At 37.0% G+C, this 23,918-nt stretch overlaps 1 protein-coding gene across 1 annotated transcript; it reads right to left on the bottom strand.

Moving 5' to 3' along the window:
* Positions 1-20: 20 nt before the first annotated feature.
* Positions 21-23,182, bottom strand: LOC128209285 (echinoderm microtubule-associated protein-like 6). Its single transcript, XM_052913256.1, has 37 exons — positions 22,904-23,182; positions 22,403-22,562; positions 22,113-22,211; positions 21,802-21,910; positions 21,422-21,567; positions 21,096-21,231; positions 20,564-20,765; positions 20,247-20,384; positions 19,214-19,470; positions 18,494-18,706; positions 18,095-18,262; positions 17,595-17,811; positions 17,200-17,386; positions 16,756-16,861; positions 16,468-16,561; positions 16,026-16,126; positions 15,604-15,806; positions 15,158-15,397; positions 14,615-14,816; positions 14,182-14,274; positions 13,860-13,991; positions 13,322-13,587; positions 12,831-13,032; positions 12,458-12,578; positions 11,133-11,232; positions 10,800-10,929; positions 10,029-10,295; positions 9,554-9,774; positions 9,036-9,193; positions 8,591-8,708; positions 8,125-8,313; positions 4,984-5,153; positions 3,653-3,815; positions 3,073-3,176; positions 2,698-2,851; positions 1,798-1,898; positions 21-1,454 (listed from the first exon to the last, which is right to left on the bottom strand). The coding sequence occupies exons 1-37, from the start codon at positions 23,098-23,100 to the stop codon at positions 1,430-1,432; spliced, it is 5,889 nt and encodes a 1,962-aa protein (XP_052769216.1). The 5' UTR covers positions 23,101-23,182; the 3' UTR covers positions 21-1,429.
* Between the last annotated feature and the right edge of the window lie 736 nt (positions 23,183-23,918).

Below are 23,918 nucleotides of genomic sequence, written 5' to 3'. Positions count from 1 at the left end.
AAAATGAGACAACTCAAACATCACTAGTAATATTTTAATGTAAAATAACCTAAATTACATGATGTCTATCTATCTACATGTAAGTAAGTCAAAGCCATACTATCTTACTACAAGTCATGACTTATGCTGCCATATACACATCGGAGTCAATATGTGATATGATAAAATGCCTGAAAAAGGTCATAAGCACAACTTCAAGGCATATGGTTTTACTTGGGAGTTATTTCCTTAAACTGACAGTCATTCATGAGGGTACATGCATGAATCACATTCAAGGTTATAATGACAGGCAGAAAACCCTTAAATGATCGGCAGAATTCGCTATTCTTAAATGCACTTTGTTGTTTCAAACTTATATAGAAATTGAGAAAATGTCATCAGTAACAAAGAAGTTGCAAAATTGTCACAATCGTTGATCCTTAATAAAAACATTCAAACATTCATGTATAATGCATAATGTAAATTACATCTGTATAACCATAAGCACTAATTAATCAGAAAATTATATCATAATGAAAAAATCCAATATATATATAATGAGTATCACAGATAAAAAGAAGACAAATGTGCTTACAAAAATAAAAGATGGTCAAAAGAACATTTAATCAGTACAATACCTGAGCCCAATTTCCCCTAAAATCTTAAGCATAACAGGATTAGGTATCATATTTCAGTATTTTAGACAAATTACTAACTTCAACTTCATTTCATAAACAAAACATAGTTTATCATAATTGTCTGTGAAATGATTTCTTTTAAATGTTTCTAACCTTTTAAAAGAAGAACATTACACAAAGTATACAGAGACAAAATGTTTGCTTAGCTTGATCTTGTTAAGAGGGAGTTAAGAATGTTCGGGGAAATTGGGGCCACATTGTACAAATCCAAAATGAGCATGTATTTTCCCTGGAAGTAAACATGCTGCAAAACAACATGCATGTTATTGGAATGGAGTCATTCAGGCATTAATAAATTCAAAACAGTACGTAAAATTTTCATTGTTCAAACATTCAAATAATCAGTAACAGTCTCGTCTTAAACTATTATGAAAATATATTACATATTTTGTAAAATGGACGGATACAATAAATAAGACAAATTGAAAATACAACATAAACCTTAATGAAATGTCTATATTTGACATAGAAAAGTAACAAGATTTTAGTACATTTTTTCTATCAATTTTTACACATAATTGTTCAGTCAGATCTAAAATGATATTAATTCTAAACTTCTACTATGATGATATATTTTCCCACATTTTGTCATGTAAGGTCCACAATAAGACAAAGCTCTGCATCTACATCCCTGTAAAGACTCCTACACAGAAAAACTAAGCATCACAAACTACACCCTTTAAAGCATGATCCATTACATTCTGCTGATTCATTTCATTGTTCCTCCAACGACTCTGTGTTCACTCACAGTCCTAGATGCATTTCCAGACAAACACACTGAAAGTGAAAAAAGAAAATGTCTGATTAAAAGCAAATTACTTTTACCTTTGAGCACAATTAGATCCAATGTCAACGAAATTTATCAAAACACTGCATCCTCCTTTTTTCCATTTATCAATAGCATAACTCCAAACATGATGAGTGATGAGACTGCTACACACATGTGTAATGCCATCTTGGATGTTAACTGACTTTGACAGATGTATGTTAGCAACTACAAAGTTGATTACACTACAACTTATCAATTTGATGACAAAACCACAGGCAACTTTGTGGATTGAAGCAACAGTCTATACCTTTGATACCCAGGTCAAGTATATAACATGAGAGTGTAACCTACCAGCAGTCATCTCCACCTGTACTGACGAGGTACTTGTCATCTGCTGTGAACCTCACATTGGTCACATGGGCGGAGTGGCCACCATACATCTTATGAGGGGCCTGTAAATGTAATATAGTATATAACGAAATATGTCATAAACATGCATGTGACCATGTACATCATACTGATACAAATTGGTGGATCACTAATACACAGTATTGTTTTAGTCTATTTTTGTGTAAGGAACAGAAAATGTTTTATAGTTAATATTTACTGACTTTATTTTTCAAAACAAGTATCAAGGATAATTTATTTCAAATTAAAAAAGTAGTGACTTTCTTACCAGTACTACTTCTAACATTTAAAACATGCATTAAAGTATTTGAAGTTTACTAAGGTCTCCTCTTTCATTTTTTTTTGCTGTGCATACAATATCTTAAACTGTACATACTGTGCTAGCAAGCAGAGAAAATATGAAAACATTGAAGTGTTTACAAAGATCTACTTGGTGTGAGGAATACTTGATATGCATTTGCCAGAACTTACCACCTCCTGAACCGAAATTGAGAAAAAAGAAAAAAAATATAATTCACAACAGAATAAAGTCACTAAACTGTTGTATTGTAAAAATTATGTTTTCGCCAGTGAATATTTCATATACATGAAGCAGAAAAGAAAAGAAAGCAGTAAAAGAAGAAAAAGACATCAGATACAATTATTGTTTTAATTATAATATTTAAACAGTAGTAATTACAGTAGCAATTATTTACAATTACAAATATTGTTTGTTCAATCAATAACTTACACCAAAGAGTTTTAAACATGAGGAGAAAAAAAGACACTATTATTGATTATGACAGTTTCATAACTAGAACAGGGAAGACTTATCTATCATACAAAAACTGTTGGATGACTCACATATTTCTCTGCGCAAGGGAAGTTGAAGAGCTTAACATGGCCAGAGTCATCGCCAGTAGCAAATGCGGTGCCCGTGTGTGAGAGATGTGCACAGTTCACGTCCGCCTTGTCTGCATCACGCGGCCAGATACCCACCACCTCCTCTCCCAGAACACTACAAGGATGGATACATGTATAATGCAAGTTTTCTTCAATCAAGTTATCCCTAAAGTTTAGATGCATTTATTTTCTATCTTAAAAGATGAAGTATGAACAAAAAAGCATTATTTATTTAAAGCTTATTAACAAAAAACACATTATAACAGTGATAAACAGATAGTACATGTCTGAAACGCAAGATATGCCACAGTAAATGAGTTCCTCTATATATAATACCTAGTCCAAGATGCCCAGGTGATTTTGTCTACAATCTTCTTATCCTCCACCAGTGTTCCAGCAGGTACTGCAAACACCTGATGTACATATGCCCCTGTGCTCACCTGCAATACAGTGGTCATGTACATACAATCTTCATGTATAGTTATTAGATTACATGCAGCCTAGCCCTCACATTCAATGAATTATTATTACGGTATACAATAAATAATTCAAGAGAAATTTGACAAACCTGTATTTTATCCGTTGGTTTTTCTTTACATTTTGCCTACATGAACAGACCAATAAAGTCACTTAAATCCTTGTCTGCAGTCATCGAAGTTAGACTTTTGGATGAACAAGCCCGAATTCTTATACTATTGCTTGGTACCAAATTTTTTAACAAGCCCTGCTATATAAAATTTAGAATTTGAGCAAGCCCTGAAGACATTTTGCGGGCTTGTGCTAATTTCGACCACTGTGTCTGCTTCAAGCCTCGCAACAATATGCACCAGCTGAGACTTTAAAACCATGTTTACTGGTACAAAACCACAGTGAGAAAAGGAATTCATTTGGACATATCTAAACATTCCAAACCTACCCTGATATACTGGCTGTCTGCAGAGAAGTCGAGCTGTATGACAAAGCTTGGTATGCCCTTGCAGTAGCCGGTACGCTGGAGAGATGGGCCCTTACTGATGTCATAGAAATCCACACAACTGTCCTCTGACCCCACTGCCAGGTATTTGCCGTTCGGACTGAATCTGTGCATATATGGAACATGCAGTTAAATGTCTACATATAACCAGACAGTAGTATCATCAAAATAAAATGTAACTAGAAATGTGTCCATAGGACACGGATGCCCCCACTTCGATTTTTTGTCACAGAAAATAAGCCATAATGATTATTCAGGATAATCTGAGGGCCCTAACTCCTAAATGATTAAAGCGATTTCCATGGCTATCGAACTTGATCAAGATATTATGGTCACAAACATGTGTTAAAAGTTTGGTGAGGATTGGACAAACAGTTTTCAAGAATTAGATCGGAAACAATCTTCGGGACGTATTTTTCAAGTCTTTTTTTGCAAATAAAGGGCCGTAACTCCTAAATGACAAAAGCGATTTCCATGGCTATCGAACTTGATCAAGATATTATGGTCACAATCATGTATGTAAAGTTTGGTGAGGATTGGACACATACTTTTCAAGAATTAGATTGGAAACATATATTTTTGAAGTATTTTTGGCAAAAAAGGGCCGTAACTCCTAAATGACTAAAGCGATTTCCATGACTATCGAACTTGATCAAGATATTATGGTCACAAACATGTGTTTAAAGTTTGGTGAGGATTGGACAAACGGTTTTCAAGAATTAGATCGGAAACAATCTTCGGGAATTTTTGGCAAAAAAGGGCCGTAACTCCTAAATGACTAAAGCGATTTCCATGACTATCGAACTTGATCAAGATATTATGGTCACAAACATGTGTTTAAAGTTTGGTGAGGATTGGACAAACGGTTTTCAAGAATTAGATCGGAAACAATCTTCGGGACGTACGTACGTACGTACGTACGTACGTACGGACAAGGGCAACCCTATATGCCGCCACTTTGTGGGGGCAAAAGTGGCGGCATAATTATTCGGTGTCAACAGACAAAAATAACTGGAGGATCTATATGTCAATTCACAACAGCCGGAAGAATCAAAATAGCAGTTCAGTTTGATTGAAAGTGTTTACGGACTGATAGGGAAGTGCAACACTGTACATATCCCAAGCAATGGTTGAGTGGTGTTCTATTTCAAAGAATCACTAGGTTTATGTCTTCAATGATCCTGAGGGACCAGACAGAGAATAACTGCAGTGCACTGAGTATGAAGTAAAGGGTAACTTGGGTTAAGTATTCACTGTGTTGAAGTTTCCAGTACCTTATATCATTAATGGCGCCCGCCCTGTCTCGCCGTTTGCCCCACATCTTGAGCCCATTGGCCATCAGGACGAGAAACTCGCCATTCTTGAGGCCAACGGCAATCATCTCCCCATCTGGGCTGTATGACACACATCTTGCTGCTCCCACTGACAGCTTGGCAACTAATGCCTGGAAAGATCAAATCCAGCAATAAAGAACACCTAAACGAAAGTGGTTAATCCTAAAAAGCAAATGTTCATGCACATCTTTTAAAGGGAAGAGGCACCTGTTTAAATATAATTTAAGTAACAGAACTTTTGTTGTTCAGAAAAAAGAAAAATCCTCAAATATATGTGTACCCGGTGGCTCCACATCAAACAAGAGTATCATGTAGCAAATACCAATGCTCATCTGTTCTTTCTCCAATCGAAAAAACAAGCTTAACATGATAATTACTGTGAAATCATTAATATACGTGGGACATTCATGGTTTTTGTTGGTATGGTATTCCACGAATTAGAAATCTCAATGAAAATTGGACCTTTAATTATCAAATTATACTGCCTACATAAAAGGGTATTCACATGAAATATACATGGTTGCGGTATACAGTGCAAGTACTTTAATCATTGTTTATAGTACTATAAATATGTTTTATATTATTTAACTTCAATGATAATAAATTAAAAACAATTGTTTGCACTTTTTGGTATGACATTGAAGGAACATTAAAACAAGCTAATTATTAACATATGGCACAAGAGTATTTACATGTAAAATGTAGTGAATTTAATCTTGGGTGTTGGCACTTGGATTCTATGATCAAATATTTAATCAAATTATTTTCAAGCTGCACCCTTACTGTATTTACACAGTTCGCAAAATGCTAAATTGACATTCAATGGCTTCACTATTTTATATCCTTGATGTTGGTGCATTTATGACCATTAATTTACCAAGCAAGCGGCAGCGAATTCGCAAAAAATTTGGATTGCAGATCTTATCTATCAAAAAATCCAAATCCTGTATTTAAGTAGGTATCCCACAAAATTTTCTTTTTTTTTTAAGGCCACAAAAATCCATGCCTGCGGATAAATAAATGATTTCACAGGAACTAAACAAGAGCTGTCACAGTATGTGACGAATGCCCCCGAAAGTGACATTGACCTATGACAATGTCAGTACATGAACAGTTGATCTTACCTTTACGTGTCAAATACATACAGCAAGATATTTTAAATTGCCTCTGAAGATAAAAAAATAGCACCCATACTTGACAATCTACACTGTTATGTCCTTATATTTAGCATTACATTGTGAATAAACATTAAGTGTTTCTTTCACCTTAGCGGTAGGGACATGGGTCTTGTACGCGACTCGTTGCCTTGGTGTGTCAAACACATGTGGCAAGTTATTTTAAAATCTGTCCATACAAGGTAAAGTTACAGCCCGGACACGACAAACTATACTCTGTGTCCTTATATACAGCATTCCATTGTGAATAAACACCTAAGTGTGACCTTGAACTTAGAGGTAGGGACATGGGTCTTGCACGCAACACTTCGTCTTGGTATGTCAAACACATGTGGCAAGTCATTTTAAAATCTGTCCATACAAGAGAAAGTTACAGCCTGGACACGACAACCTATACTCTATGTCCTTATATTTGCAGCATTCAATTGTGAATAAACACCTAAGTGTGACCTTGACCTTAGAGGTAGGGACATGGGTCTTGTACACGACACCTCGTATTGGTATGTCACACAAATGTGGCAAGTAATTTTAAAATCTGTCCATACAAGAGAAAGTTACACGCCAAACTATACTCTTGTGTCCTTATTAGCAGCATTCCATTGCGAATAAACACTAAGTGTGACCTTGAACTTAGAGGTAGGGACACAGTTCTTGCACGCGACAAGTTGTCTTGGTATGTGGAACACATGTGGCAAGTTATTTTAAGATCTGTCCATACAAGGGAAAGTTACAGCCCGGACACGACAACCTATACTCTATGTCCTTATATGCAGCACTCCATTGTGGATAAACACCTAAGTGTGACCTTGACCTTAGAGGTAGGGACATGGGTCTTGCACGCGACACATCGTCTTGGTATGTGGAACACATGTGGCAAGTTATTTTATAGTCTGTCCATACAAGAGAAAGTTACAGCCCGGACACAACAACCTATACTCTATGTCTTTTTATGCAGCACTCCATTGTGAATAAACACTAAGTGTGACCCTGACCTTAGAGGTAGGGACATGGGTCTTGCACGCGACACGTTGTCTTGATTTGTGGAACACATGTGGCAAGTTATTTTAAAATCTGTCCTTAAAAGGGGAAGTTACAGCCCGGACACGACAACCTATACTCTATGTCTTTATATGCAGCATTCCATTGTGAATAAACACTAAGTGTGACCTTGAGCTTAGAGGTAGGGACACAATTCTTGCACGCGACACGTCATCTTGGTATGTCAAACACGTGTGGCAAGTTATTTTAAAATCTGTCCATACAAGGAAAAGTTACAGCCCGGACACGACAACCTATACTCTATGTCTTTATATGCAGCATTCCATTGTGAATAAACACCTAAGTGTGACCATGACCTTAGAGGTAGTGACACGGGTCTTGCACGCGACACGTCCTCTTAGTATGTGGAACACATGTGGCAAGTTATTTTAAAATCTGTCTATACAAGGGAAAGTTACAGCCCGGACACAATATGCAGCACTTCATTGTGAATAAACACTAAGTGTGACCTTGATCTAAGAGGTAGGACCACACGGGTCTTGCACGCGCCACATCGTCTTGGTATGTCGAACACATGTGGCAAGTTATTTTAAAATCTGTCCATGCAAGGGAAACTTACAGCCCGGACACGAGTAATTGAGCCGGAGAGACGGACGGACAGTGTGATTTTAATATGCCCACCTTCGGGGGCATAAAAATCATGGTTATGTGCTAATTGTTTCTGGCAACATGTGTATCAAACATTAGAATATCTTGAGCAGTTTTTGATTTAATGCCAAGGTTTTAGTTTTTGCACTAGAACTTTTGACAATACCTAGACTTACTGTAAAAGTGAAATTTTCAAGTAATTTAATTTCTTATGATCAATACAAATAGTTCAAGCCAGGATAATACATTGATCTCATACCTTGGTCTGAATGTCCCAGATCCTGACAGTGCCATCAAAGCTGGCTGTGATGACCTGTGGGAGGGTCGGGTGTCGGTCCAGTCCCCAGACTTCTCCTTCAGCATGACCGCCAACCAGCGTGTGGGCTGCTCCATTCTTCTCTCCGATCTCTATTACATCATTGTCCTTTGTGCCCACAAGAATCTTGCCCTAAAAGACATGAGCAGGCTATGCAGGAATCATACTGTACAATGAGGGAGTTAATGTCGCAAATTTCAGGTACAAGATTTGTACATGTACATGATGTTTAAAATGAAAACAATTGACCTCAACATTTTATATACACTTTAAATGTTTACGCATGAACGATAAGTTAAACAGACTAAGTACCAGCAGTCTATAGAAGTAGGTATAGTAGACAGAGCTACCTTTGTCAGGTTAGATTCTTGGAAATTATTATACCCCACCAATTCAATTTGGCCCAAACCTTTATTCTGCAGACAGACTTGACCACATCTGCCTTGGAACCGTGGTCTCGTAGAGGGAAGGCCCGGCATCTCTTCATCTCCTGATCCCATAGCTTCACAGGGCCATTGTCCTTGGATCTGCAAGTATTCAAGTACGGTAGTTTAGTTTTGTTTAAGTCTACAGGGGAAATAGATGTGCATGTACACAAGTTAACTTTAAACAGTGCAAGAGATTGATATCTTGTGTTTTCTGCTGAAACACCAAACAATCACAGACAAGTTTCATTATAAGTTTACAACACATAACAATAAACTAGGTCTTGACTGGTATCTGTTTAGTCTACAATATATTGTCTACTTAAATATATAGAAGTTTCAGTACAATCACTATAACACCTCATCCTAACAGATAATCTTGATACTTAATTCTGATCATTGAATAAGAACAGATCATTAGGTACATACGGCATTTCTTTTCCCCCGGTGACGATGAGCCCGTCACGTAGTGTAGTGAACATGGAGAAGACGGGGCCGCTGTGAGCCTTCTGGACAAGGCGCTGTAATATCTGATCCTTCCACACATACACATCACCACTCATAGCTCCCGTGTATGTCACATTGTTCTGCAAGAATACCAGGACAGGATGGTTGGGAAAAATACTATAAATGTTTATGTTGACTTGCATCAGCTTTCAAATTAGATTCTTTAGCATCAGCTTTCAAATTATGATACTTTAGCATCAGCTTTTGAATTAGATACTCAAGCATTAGATACTTTTGGATCAGCTTTCAAAATAATTTATGATACATTAATATATCAGTATCTGCAAAAATTATATGGTAAGTACATGAATATGTGTTAATTTATGTGTTAAAATGTATATAAAATCAAGTTCTGTCTTTAACGATAATTTTTACTTATAAATATGTTCGTAGCTGATTCTTTTCAATACAGTTACAGTCTAGGGTCAGAGCTAACTTACAGCTCCAAAGCCAATGGAGAGCATGGTCTGTAGTTTCTTGATATTGGTTCCCGCTCCAGCGTCAGTAAGCACGCCTCTCTTCCCAACAATCTGGTTCCCAGCTACAGTCCAGAACTTGACATGCTTTACGCCCACTGTCACAAACTGGCTGTCAGAGTCAGGCCGGAACTCAGCACGGAAGATTCTCTGGTTGTGGCCCTTGGCAGTGGCAAGCTTTTGACCTTGAAATTAATACCAAATCAATCCATAAATGTTATCCCTTGAATGAATGCTAAAGTATCCTACAAAACATTTATTTATACTAAGAAGTTTTAAACTACAGAAATAGAGTTGACATTTTAGTACTTCTTTACATACAGGCATTTAATTTTCATTGACAAAATTCAGTGGAAAGATTCTATTAAACATATTTCTATTGTTATTTAGGTCCAATATGGCCAACAAATGAAATTGACAACATGTACACCATACATACCATCCTGCCAGCGCCAGACGGTGACACTATGCTCCAGGCCAACAGAGACTACATACTTTCCGGTGCAGGAGAAGTCAACTGAGCACACCCCTTTAGAGTGCTCTCCCCTGAGTATAGACAGAGTCTCCTTGGTGGCTGTGCTCCAGATGTGGATACTGGGTGGATTACCAATCTGACCGGACGCTGCAATGTTCTTAAACTTGGGGTGCTGGTTCACAGCCAGGCAGATGATGTCATCTGTGTGCTTCAGGTAGAAAGACTGTGCACCTGTAATGAGACAGAAATATTGTGTACACTATGGTTAAGATATGAGAGATACCGAAAAAAGTAAATACAACACCCTTTTTGCAATCTTTATTTGGTATGAAACATATCATCTATGTGCAGGCAGCTTTAGCTTTTCTGTTCTCCTATTTTTGTCAATGTGGTAATGTTTGAGTTTTTTTATCCATTTATCCTGGTACTTATTCATGTAACAAGAGTGCTACAGCGTGAATGCCAATACCTGTCTGTTCTTATTTTATTCCGTCAAACAAAGGCATCACTCAATAATGATCTATTCCAGAGTTACAGGGCTTGCTGTACTTGTGTCAATTGTTTGTGGCACCTTGTGTACCAAGTTTCATTTGAACATCATGAACAGACTTTTAATTATGGCCAAGTTTTAAGCCTGATGCTGACAACGAAGCCAAGACGATCATAATAGCCTGATTAGTTTTCTTAAAAAAAACACCCAGACAATATAGAATTACAAATATCTACATAAATTACCTGATGAGAGATTTTTCACAATGCCAGCCCCAGCAGCGTGGTAGACAATATCAGCACCATCATTCACATAGTGCAGGTTGTTACGGGAGTCAAACCCTCGGTAACCATAGATGTACTCCAGCTGCAGGTCCTGGGTAGGATAAAGGAATACAAGGACTTAAATAATAAATATAACTATTTCATCTAATCTGAAACCAGAGAAGCTTGGTAATATCTTCACTTTTCAAAGAATTTGAGGGAAGTGAATCAAAATCAATTCAACATATAGCTCAAGGCAGACAAATATTTTATGATAATATTATGTATCCAGAATATACAAACTAATTCTCTTACATTGACCTGTGTGGTTTTCCTCCTCTTGCCTCCACTCGTGGCAGGGATCTCAGCTCTCTTCACCTTTGGAGGCTCAGGGGCATTTCTGCTCACCAGGGGCCTGGGAAAATAGAGAATTTCAAACCATTAGTACATCAAGTTAATTTTAAATATACTGTACCGTAAATCACAAATATTGGTGGGACATTAATTTTCATGGATTTCATGGGTTGGCTTATCCACAAATTCAAGATCCCAACAAAAAATTGACCTTTAATTCTAAAATCATACTGTCTTTGTAAAATATGTATACATGTATTCACATGAATATACATTGTCGCGGTATACAACTTGAAGTACCTGACTCATTGTTTATTTTACTGTTAATATGGTTTATATTATAATCTTATTTAACCTCAATGAAAATAAATAAAATTGAATTATTAGTACTTACATTCAGTTTTTTGTTTGTCATTGTCTGAACATTAAAACAATTTAATTATCAACCTTCTGTGCAGCACATATAAAATGTGCTGATTATTGACCTTGCGTGTTTGAGCGTCGTCACTTGATTTTGTTTCTATGATCAAATATTTAATCAATTATTTAATTAAACACCTCTGTTTACACAGTCTGCAAAACACATTCAATGGCTTTACTATATCATATCCTTGATGTGGGTGCATCTTTATTTATGACCCTTAATTTACTGATCAAGCGATAATAGACAAGGGTATCTGCACTAATTGACATATTGTTTCATTGTTGTGTCTGAAACTGTGTTACATAGATGAAACATAACAGGATATTGGCGCATGGTAATTTTGCAGACGATTTAGGATCGCAGATCCAAATATTTAAAAATAATAATGAAATCCAGGAATTTAAGAACTCACAAAATTGTCCTTTTTCGAAAAACCACAAAATTTCAAGCCCAGTACATGTATGATCATTTTGGAAATTGCATCAACATTTTTTCAGCTTTTGTGGATTTACACTAAACTTTGATGGAAGATAAATGATAAGGTAACATGTTTACACAGTCTGAGTTTATAGAGCTAAAATCCACAAATGATCTTTACCAACTCTTCAAAAGAATAAAATAATGTTTGTTAAATTGGTGTGAGAGGTTTAGTGGTTTAGGTGTCCACCTTCCACCAATGAGGTGATGGGTTCCAGCACTACCAGGGTCACATTCTCTAGGCTTCTAAAAGAATACACCAGTACTGTTTTCCACCAGATATATCTGCAATAATTATTCTAATATTATCAGCTTATAGCTGTCTTCACATTGCACTCACATTTATCAGTATAATCTACACTATATCATATATGTCTGCACATACTTGGCCTCCTGTGTGGATTCCTGCAAGTGAGGTTTAACCCCATCTTTTTCCTTGATTGGATTGGCGTAGATCTTTGATGTGTAGTCCATATTCTTTTCCCACTCAACATCACTGTCATAACCTGGATAAGACCAGACGTTTCATAATAAGTTTAATTGACCATCTCACTGCATACCGATAGCGACACCTTTTTAAATTATCATATATCTAATTTGTAGACATTTTGTCAATTGTTAGTTCCTCAATGGTACTTACACGTACAATGCCTGTATTGTGTTGGACACATAAGCAAGTCGGATGGAACTTTTCACTATAGTTTGTATGTATGACACCAATATAATAAATTGAGTTGCAGTGAACTTGCACAGCCTACCTCCCTCCTCTTCAGAGTCTGTGTCTGAGTCGTCGCTGTCCCCACATGCTGTTGTGCGTTCCTGGCCAGAGATGTGTGTCCAAACCATCACAGACGTGTCCGCTCCTCCTGTGGTAACTAGTTTCTTGTCCCCCGCTGAGAACATACAGTTGGTCACATGGGCACTGTGACCTACATACTTCTTGTACTTGGAGAATTTTCCCTGTAAAAACAGTTTGTTGTTTTAATTGTATACATAATGCAGGGTACACTGTTGTCGTTTGAATTGATAAAATGATGCTGGTTACACTGATGTTTGTCTATCAGTCTCTTTTATGTAATACCTATGTCCCTTTAAAAAAACTGTCAGCCAAGTGGTGATTAAATAAATCTTAAAGTGATTATTTGTTAATAAAACTGACAAAGCAAACACAGATCTCAACTATCATAGAAGTGTTTTGAAACATTGACATGTGTATTCCTTCGACCTAAGCTTTACAAACATAACTCACCTTGGCAGGATAGTTAAATAGCTTCACAAAGCCAAAGTCATCAGCAGTAGCAATGACAGACATGTCCTTAGTGGTACAGGTGGCGTTGATGTCAGTCACATCAGACTTTGGGGGCCAGAGACCCTCACAGGAGGCCCCACAAACAGACGTCCAGGTGTGCCAGCCAAACCTCTCAATCTCCTGGTTCTTCAGTGTGATCCGCCTCCCTCGAGGGGCCTCAAAGAACAACTGCTCCTTTGCACCAGAGTTCACGATCAACACCTTACCTTAAAAGCATTTGTATATTTTATATAAAATCTGCCTTTGAAAAAAGACTCCCTTCTCAATGTAATAATGATGCATGTTATTGTAATCTGTATGAAAGTCCACTTAATATCAAGCAAATTCAATTAAAATGTAGTTCTAGGGCTAAATGTAAGAGATGCAAGTACCAATATTAGCAGTTATTATGTGTTTTGGTATGAAAATGTGTCACATTTGCAAAACCAATAACACATTTAAGCAATACTAAAGCCAATTTAAACTCAGTACTATGTACCTTGTTTGTCCCAGTCTACATGTGTGATGTAGGAGGAAGCCCCCTTGCACGTTCCCACCCGCTTCTGACCCAGCACGTTGTAGATGTCCACAAAATTGTCATGGGAACCAACAGCAAGGTACTTTCCAGTGTCTTAAAGAGTGAAAGAAAATGTCAGCAATACTGTTATGGAAATACAAACAAAACATTCTTGTACTTAAAAGTCATTTAGGATTCATTTTGGCTATCTAAAATATGGTAAGGTATACTTAAATGCTATGGCAAAATTCTTCCATCACATATGAAATGGTGATTATATAATATATGTCACAATCCACCCTACCTGGTGAGAACTTGATATCAGCGATCTCCTCTTTCCTATGGTGCATGGAGACAACCTCGTTCATTGTGTCTGAGTTTACAACTGTGAAACTGCCTGCAAGGGAAGCATGCAGTCAGTTTTAAGTATACGATGCGTGTAGAAAGTTTAACATCAAAGTTATCATGTTTGCACTTGCAAAGTAATGACAGCAAAATAGATTTACAAATTATAGAACACTATACCTATCATAGGATTTGGTAAGAGCTGCACATAATTAATTGTTAAATAATGTAATGGGTAGATAGACAGACAGACAATCAGACAGTTGGATATGTTAGGTTATTAGAAATGTTTGCAGGTACAAAGCAAATATACAAGTTATTCTTATTTCTAAATAAGCATACACCACAATGATGATAACGTTCTATTAACTATTTCAATGCTAAACCCTTACCATCTCTTAATCCAACAGCTAGGAACTTTCCATCAGGAGAGAAGTCAACACACCTGGCCCCCTGAGGGAGCAGCTTGAAGTTGACAAGGCGATGGGCGTCTGTCATGTCCCAGACACGGAGAGTCTTGTCGTCACTGACTGTGGCACAGAAGTCCTTCACAGGGTGGACTGCCACACCCCACACCTCACCCTCCAGATGACCCTATGAGAGGTATTGGAGTTAAATATTTTAATAAGTTACCGTAGCATAAACTAAATTTATACACACACCCCTCCAAATCAAAGCATAATCTAAATTTATATACACATCCCTCCAAATCAAATCATTGCAGTAAGGGATGTTTGGATTTAAAAGTAGCAAAATTATTATTTGCAGATCTAGCTTTTACTAAACAGTAGGATGAGTGAGTGGAATTGTAGACTTATTCTAGTTATACTATTCTACAGTGAAAGCACAGATCATAATGCAATAACTTTTTCTTACATAAAAAGTACAGTGGATGTACATGTATAAGCTAAATAACTTGATATCACAATGCACACCTGAGTAAGTAAAGTGATGGGCCCAGACTTGTCCACCTCAAGGATTTCCCCATTTTTTGTTCCCACAAGTATTTTCCCGTGGCCAAGCACGATGGCACGCACAGCAGGAGAGTCGCGGAGGAGAACGCCGCGAGACTCCGCAGACAGGGTTTCCTGCTTGATGGCATAAGTCTTTAGACATCGTTCAAACTGGTCGTCCCATAGGCCGATAACTCCGTCCTTACCTCCAGTCACAAAACCCTGCAAAATTCATGTACATGTATAATGCAATTGTCATTGATTATGTTATATGAGATATACAATTCCATACATGGGCACAGATCACTGCAAGATTATATATTTATCACAACAAAAAGAAGCCTTTCTTGCAGCTCTTATTTCACACGATGGTGAAACCAAACTTGTTATATTTCACTTTTGGAATAGAATAGTATAATGACAACTACCTTATCTAGGGAATGCATAGCAAACAAAGGCCCTTCATGGGCTTTGACAGTTTTCTGAAGGTTCGTCCCTGCCCAGACAAACACATTGCCATCACTTCCTCCAGAGTACACAAGATCAGCTGTCTTGCCGAACGCGAGACACAGCATGTCACAGTTCTTTGCTATCTTCCCAAAGGTACCTCGACTGGAAGTGAAACCTCCACCTGAAGGAAAACAAAGTAGTTTAGTTTGCGCTTCATTGTACTAGTATATTATCTTGTTAATTATGTTCAAAATCTTGTCACATATGACTTGCAAATAACAAAATAATGGGAAACAGTTACAAAACCAAGGTTTCTTCAGTCAATGCAATATTAAATTGATGTATATTAACCAGAATATATTTGGGAGAAATAATGAAGAAGTAATAAATAGATTTTTACCTGCTTGTGTCCAGAACTTGATGTGTTTGATGCCTACAGAGATGAGCTTGTTAGGATCAAACGGGTTCCACTTCACCACAAATATCTTGTCCTTGTGACCCCTGAATAGAAATTAAAAGAATAGACTTGCAGGTTATTCCAACATTCCACGTAAAAATTGGGTTGAAAATAAAATACAGCTTACCTAGGTATCAATTTAATAAACTGCATTATTCAGTATTTCTTAACTCTAATTTTAAATCTATCAAGCTTGAATTATTTAATTGAAATTCATCATATAAAGCTTAACTGTATACCAGCTTTTAGCTTTCGATCATGTTCTTAAATATTTAGAATGTAATAAATGTTGTCACTTGTATATTTTCATAAAATTGATTTGTTTAAACCAACTGTATACCAATTCGAATAAAAGATATAATTGATTTACAAAAACAGAACTGACCTTGTGGTTGCTAGTTTTTCCCCCTTCCGCCAGTCCCAGATCACAATGGAGTGGTTATCATCAAGCCCCACTGACACCAGCTTCTTTCCATCTCCTGAGGCCATAAGAGAACATCTCTTGTCACAACATTAATCATATAATTTTAGTAATACATTCAATAGCACAGAATAATAACATTATTTTACAACACATTGTTAACTATTGAAAACTTCTTTTTATCAAACTATCATTTTGAATGGACTGTCTACAGCATGTTATTCTAGCAGCTAGAGTGTTAACTACACTCACCTGAGAAGTCTACAGCACACACTCCCCTCTCATGCTGGCCCTTGAGTACAGCCACCGTTTTCAGTGTCTCAACATCCCACACATGAACTGATGGGTCACGACCAACCTACAAACATCCACATACACATTTAAGTCATCTTTGTAAGCAGTCAAACAAAATGTGCCATGTAGGGTACAATGTAAAGCATATTTTATTTCTGTGGCTATCAACTAAGCTGTAAGATGCAAATAACACAATAGCAACACATGGTTTTGTGAATGCTATTCAATTACACATAACTTATTAAGTACAATACAAAGCCATTTTGAGTCCTAGAATTGAATGAATGTGTATTGTGAATGTGAATTCTTTGTTTAAAGAATAATTGTTTTGAGAAAAACATGAATTGACTTCGAATGAGTGTTGAAAGGGTCTCAAATATTGTACTTCTTTTTACACAATACCTGTCCAGTGGCTATCAAGTCCTTCAGTGGGTGTATAGACAGACAGAGGATGTCATCTGTGTGCTCAAGGTAGAAGCGCTGGGTGTTCTTTTCTCGGTTGTACACAATTCCCACAGCTGCTACGTGGTATATTATCTCCCCTGATTGGGCGTAGAACAGGTTGTTACGGCAGTCATACCCTCGGTACCTTATATGCAAAGGAGATTAACTAAAAATATATAATGTTGAACTCCAAAACAGAGGATTGAAATACTGTTTGACAAGGTGCTTTCATCTATCGATTTGATACAATTGAAATTATGTTACAGAAAGCATTTGTGTTAAGATTGAATAATAGCAACACATGCTTGAATAAACAATCATTGACCTACTATTGACCATACTGTACAGCTCACCCGTGCACAAACTCCAGTTTGAGACTGTTGGTAGGGGCAGTTTTCCTCTTTTTGCCGCCACCCAGCTCCTCCTTCATGAGTGCCTTCATCTTTATCAGATCCTCCCGATACACATTCCGCCCGTACGACACTTGCTTCTCCTGTTCCAGGTCCGAGTCCACCGCCCCAACATCGCTAAGATCAGAATCAGACTCCTCACTGTTTGAGTCAACAAAACCTGCCAACAACACAATATACTGTAACTAATTCATACATGCACATCATAGTATTAAGGTACATCATCTGTTAGAATATAATCTAACTGATAAATGGCACAAAAGCAATTCAATGCCCAAACAATTTCATTGATGGTGTTTTATTACTGCCAATCAATAGTTTTGAAATCAAAAGTAGCCTAACTAATATGGAGCTTTGAAAAAAAGCTTTTTAAATCATAACATTTTGATGCATTGCCCTTCAGAAACAGTAATTGCAAACACATGATGGTTGTTCTCACACACCTTGTTGTGGATCGCCTATGTCATTTTCTGTTGTTCCCTCTGCCAGGAACCGCCACTGGAACACAGCATGGTCACCGCCTCCTGTTGAAATAACGCGCTGCTTGTCTTGGGAAAACCGAACATTCGTCACATGGGCAGAGTGACCAACATACTTCCGGAACTTGGCTCCTACAGATAGGTAAAAATAAAGCAGCTTTATAATTTGAACAATATAATACATAAATCACACAAACATGATTGTAATGTTTTATAACTTTTTATCTTTAACCATTTTTAATAGATTGAAATTGAATGAATTCTTTTTTCTCTGAAAGATTGTCACTGGATGCTGTGTTGCTGTGATTTCCCAAAATATTTATAGGACAAAATATAAAATGAACAACATGTTAATGTTCTGACCTTTCTTTAAGCAAGGAAATTTGAAGAGCTTGACCAATCCAAAATCATCACCCGTAACTGCTACTTTGCCCTCATAGTTTGTATCTACGGCATTGACGTCATTAGTGTCTGTGTATTTCTCCCAGATACCGTTCACTTCCTGTCCGAGGACCCCTGTGAATGTGCTCCAGTGTATGGCACTCAGTTCATCCTTGTTTGTGGCCTGCTTGCCAGCTGCCAATGGATGAAACATTTGTGTAGTTAAACTTGCATGTAAAAAACACATACATACTAAATTTATAAATACCATTGATTCTGGTTGTTGAGTTAACGCACTTGATTCTTGTGAAGGCGACCCTGGCAAATCCAGGCCTGGGTGCATGTAAATTTGGTTGGTGGTCACTAATCCGGATAAGTGGGAGTTCTCCGGGTTGTACAGTTTCCTGCACAACATATGACCTCAGGCTTGCGCCAACAATAGCGACTTAGTATAAGTTAACACAACTTTATTCGCAATCATAAAATAAATAAAGTTGAAACTAACATTTAGACACTTTCAATGTGTCTGACAGTCAAATGTCAATGATTTATTTTGATAGATGGCCATTGAAATTTCTAGGATTTGTTAAAAACCAGAATAGTATGGCATTTATTAGATAGTAATCACTTCTTTATAATGTATGTTGCATAGAACGTTGCAAGGGAGAGCCCAAAAGAACATTCATATACACAATTATTTACTTGGCATTTTGAAGACCAGCCTTTCTGCAGCCCCACTGTTTGTCTGCAGGTACTTGCTGTCTTCAGACCAGTCAATGTGCGTAATGAAGCTCGAGTTTCCCGAGCAAGTGCCCACCCGCTTGTATCGCTGCTCAACAGAGTAGATGTCCACAAAATTGTCATTAGAGGCAACTGCCAGAAATTTCCCACATGGACTAAACTTCATCTCATGTAATACCTCCTTCCTGTCCTTGATATGGATCACTTCGGACAGGTCCCTGAAAATATTCAATACTTTTTAATCAACTCTAATCAAATTGACAGTTCATCACTGTAAAGGGCTTGTTTTGTAAAGTAGGCATTTATATTTGATGTTCCAGTCATTCTTTTATTATTGCATGGAGGTAAGACAATATTGGCTACAGGGTCTGAAACCTGAAAGTCAAAGACCCCTCCATGCTAATTTTCAACAGTTAAAATCTGGTATTAAAACATAAAAAAGAGAAAAACTGCTGATGTCTCCCCTAAAGACACTTGGGTGAGTAGTATAGCTTTCCTTATTCTTAGAACAGTCGAGCTAAAAATGACAATAACAGTATGGCTCCCCTTCAGTCAAAGACCGCAGATTCTATGCTGTAAGTACACATTTTTAGCAATAAATTGATACCATCCAGTCCCCTTATCTTTCATCAAAGCATTGGAAACCCAGTGACTGCAAGTAAGTTGGCAAATAAAAGCCATGTTTTTTCCAGCAGTGAGTAATCATTAGTTTTTTGACAATTAATACATGTCGATAATACACAGAAGTTATAACTTAACATGTATTGGACATGTCAACTTTGGGTCTATGCATCAAAATCAGAGAACTTGGGTCAATTTAAAGACCTGGGTTGAGGGAGTTTTAACAACAAAATATCCTGAAAATTGAGGTCTGGGCCCATATTCACTTACGTCTGAAACCTGAGCCAGAGTTTCAGTTTCTTTTATCCTGAGCCTGAAGATCAGACTTGAGACCTTAGTGAACAGTGTAAGTCAAGACTTATATGATCCCCACCTGGACTTCAGCACCATAAATGATCCATCCATCAAGCCAACGGCCAGCTGTCCTCCATCGTTGTCGAATGCACATGAGCGGATCTTCTGTTCCATTGTGGTCTTGGAGAGAATCTCAAAGTTGTTCATACTCCAGATGCTGAATTAATGAAATAACCAAACAATTAACAACCCTCAGCACGTTGTAAATGTATTCAACTCATGACAAGTGATAAAAATGTCACCAGATAGAATTTGTTGAAAATAACATAAACAATTCAACATTCTACATGTATTCATTTTGTTCAAAAACATAACTGCCAAGGGCTTATAGTTTACCGTAGTGTTTGGTCATCGCTGCCAGTAGCGAATACTGGTTTCCGTGGGTGAACAGCCAGGGCCCACAACTCCCCCTCAGCGTGGCCCTGCACGAGACAGCGGGGCATTTCCTGTCCGTGGGCTCCAACCTCGAATATTTCGCTATCCTGAGTCCCCACCAATACTCGCTCCCCACGCCAGCACACACTCCGCACACACAGACCTGCAGACAAACCAAGACATATATTCTGTAAGGTTCTTGTACAACTTAGTATTGAATATATAGAATGCCTTACATGTGAAAAGGAATACTAAACAACAAATGAATAAAGTGATTTATGTCACAAATCTGAATAGAAACATTAAAGCTGAACTAGACCTGAGAAAATATATTAGCACTGTAACATTACTTATCTGCTGAATTGGGATGTCTCACTTCAACTTTGTACTGACATTTCACACCAGTCTCAAGTATTCTGTGAAGATTTACCACAACAAACTATGACAGAAATAACCAAGCACTTAATACTGAATTCTTGACTCATTATCCTACCTTTGTATCCATCCTTAGAGGAAGAGAGGTTGATAGTGGCGATAGGCTTAAAGTCAAGGTCCCACAGTCTCACGGTCCCATCCTTCCCTCCAGAGCTGAAACCCTCGTCCGTCATGTCCAGAGTGTAAATGGCACCCTGGAATACAAAGAACATTTTAGTCTCACATACATATACATGTAGTTTTGAAGCCCAGAGAACATTTTTATCCATAATTAATTGGTTAACATTAATTCAATTTCTTTATATTTTTTCCTTTTAAAAACTGCTTATTGAGATATAAACAATGTTATGGATGATCATAAAATACTTATTGTATATTGCTTACCTTATGCGCTGCTTGGACAATTCTGTCAAGCCTATTACCCCTCCATATGTAGACATCACCACTGAGTGTCCCTGAGTAAGTTGTGTCATTACTGCCCGCACACACACAGAGGACAGTCTGAATCTCACCTTCCTTACCAAATATACCTGCAGAAAAACACAAGTATTAGCAGAGAGAACAAACTGTAATTCTGCATAGCATTAACCAATAATCTATTAGGACTGAAAACCAATTAGTGCTATTAACTTATAACAAGTGATGTTATAACAGGTGTTTACCATTGGTATATGTACCGGTTACGTAAAAACAACTTTGCATAAGTTCTAACTATGAATACTATCTTTATCAATCAAGATGGGAGAATATACAGATAGTCATACCTTTGCTAGCTGTAAGAGCATTTCCACACAAATTCCAGAATTTGATGTGCTTAACTCCACAGCTAACTATGAGGTTTTCTTGATATGGGCTGAATTTGATGTCAAACACCTGAAAAACATAATAAGTCAGCTTATTTCTTAAGATATGAAATTCAAGTTCCAGATAAAAATGACTGGTATAAGAAAAAATAGCTTACTTTAAGATTTATTTAGGTCCAATGGATCTATGAACTAGTTCATCATACAACAATTTATTTAATAATACAACTACACCAATAATGCTTGTACATATACAGATGAACATATATTACCCTGTCGGTGTGTCCTCGGACGGTGGCTATAACCTTGCCCTTCCTCCATTCCCAGACATGTATTGTGGCATGGGGGTCCAGACCTACCGATACTAGTCTCTGTAACAACACAAACAAACAACACTTAAGTTTGTTTGTTGACGGAAATCAACATTTTCATTATATAGATATTTTCTTTATATTCTCCATAACTGATTTCTTTACAAATAAACTTGTTTTGAAATTGTCAAATATGGTTTTTTTTCAGATTTTGAATATGACATTGTTGGTGAAAATGTGCAGTGTAATACCTGGCCTTCCCTATCAAATGACACAGCTCCTATACCATTCTTCGGCCCACCCTTAAGAATCGACTGTGTGGCTAGAGTGTTGCTGTCCCAGACACAAATGTATGGGTCTTTTCCTGTTTGCCCAGTAGCAACCTGGTTCTTATCTGGATGCAAAGTTAAGCTGAAATGCACAAAATATCAATTATTCAATACTATATGCTTATAATTTTGGCCAATACAAAAGTAAATTATGATGAAAAAAAGATAATCAACAAACTAAGACATGATTGTGATGATAACTTAGACTATATTTATCGTCTCCAACGATTTTAATACAACATTATTGAAGCAGAAAGGAAGACTGATTGCAGCAAATGCTCAGACAGCAAACCCAGAATTGATGCACTTTCACATAAGGCTTTGTTAAGAAATACCAACTATTGTATACCAACAATATTATATCAACTATCATGTGAAGCATTTATAGCCACTAAATATAGCAGAAACTCATCTGATACTGACCACAAAATATCATCATCGTGTCCAAGGAAGAATCTTTGCCGGTTCTCTCTTGGGTTATAAACTATGCCTACACCGGCCACGAAATAAACAATATCTTTGGCACCCGTATAAAACAAATTGTTGCGGCATTGGTGACCTCTATAACCATAAACCCACTCCAGTCGCAACTGGGAATTAGGTGCAGTCTTTTCTCCCATTGCACATTGGTTATTGCAGTGTAAATCGTCTAAAATTTGCAAAGATTCACGGAGAAATTCCTGAAAATACTTGTCGTAAACAACTTCGGATAACTCGTATTTTTTCCTTGAAACAATTGAAGGATACAGACTACCATTACTTCAACTTTTGCTGCAGTAAAGTATTGCATGAGTTACCTCTCCTGTTATCAAATCTCAATATTTGAAATTAATTCAACTGCCATAAAGCGTTGGTTTTATCCATTCGTAAGACAATATTTTTCACATTTTCGGTAATGTAACAATTTTTTTTCTGATTTTTAAGGTGATGCAATACAACAATCCCACACAATCATGCACTTGTTGTCAGACTGACTTTGAAATTGATAAAGTTTAATTAAGGTCGCGACGTCGTCGACGTTATTCCAACGTCGGACTCTTATAATTTTAGTTCTCCTGGTTCCATTGCGGATATGTACAAATCCGACCAGAGTTCGAACGCCGGTAACAATTATTTTTCGGCATACGTAATGGAAACACATCATCGACACTTCCCTTTTTTGACTAGCAGTTATTTGATATAATAGTCGAGGTCGTTTAACTCGTTCCTTAATTATGTATATGATCGTTATGTTTAGAAATAGCATTATCTAAATTGCATCAAATTATAGATTTTTTTCATAATTAATAGAATATAGATTTATATAGCCGTCATGTTTATTATAAACTTTTATTAAGAAATTGGCCAAAAATTACCTAAAATATCAAGTATGCATAAGCATTTTTATATTTGAATAAACATGTAATATTGATTGTCTTTTCTAACAACAAGTAAATAC

This window comes from Mya arenaria, chromosome 11, assembly GCF_026914265.1.
Source record: "Mya arenaria isolate MELC-2E11 chromosome 11, ASM2691426v1".
Classification (NCBI taxonomy): domain Eukaryota; kingdom Metazoa; phylum Mollusca; class Bivalvia; order Myida; family Myidae; genus Mya; species Mya arenaria.
The sequence above is the reverse complement of the archived record's forward strand: the minus strand, read 5'-3'. Positions and strand labels throughout refer to the sequence as shown.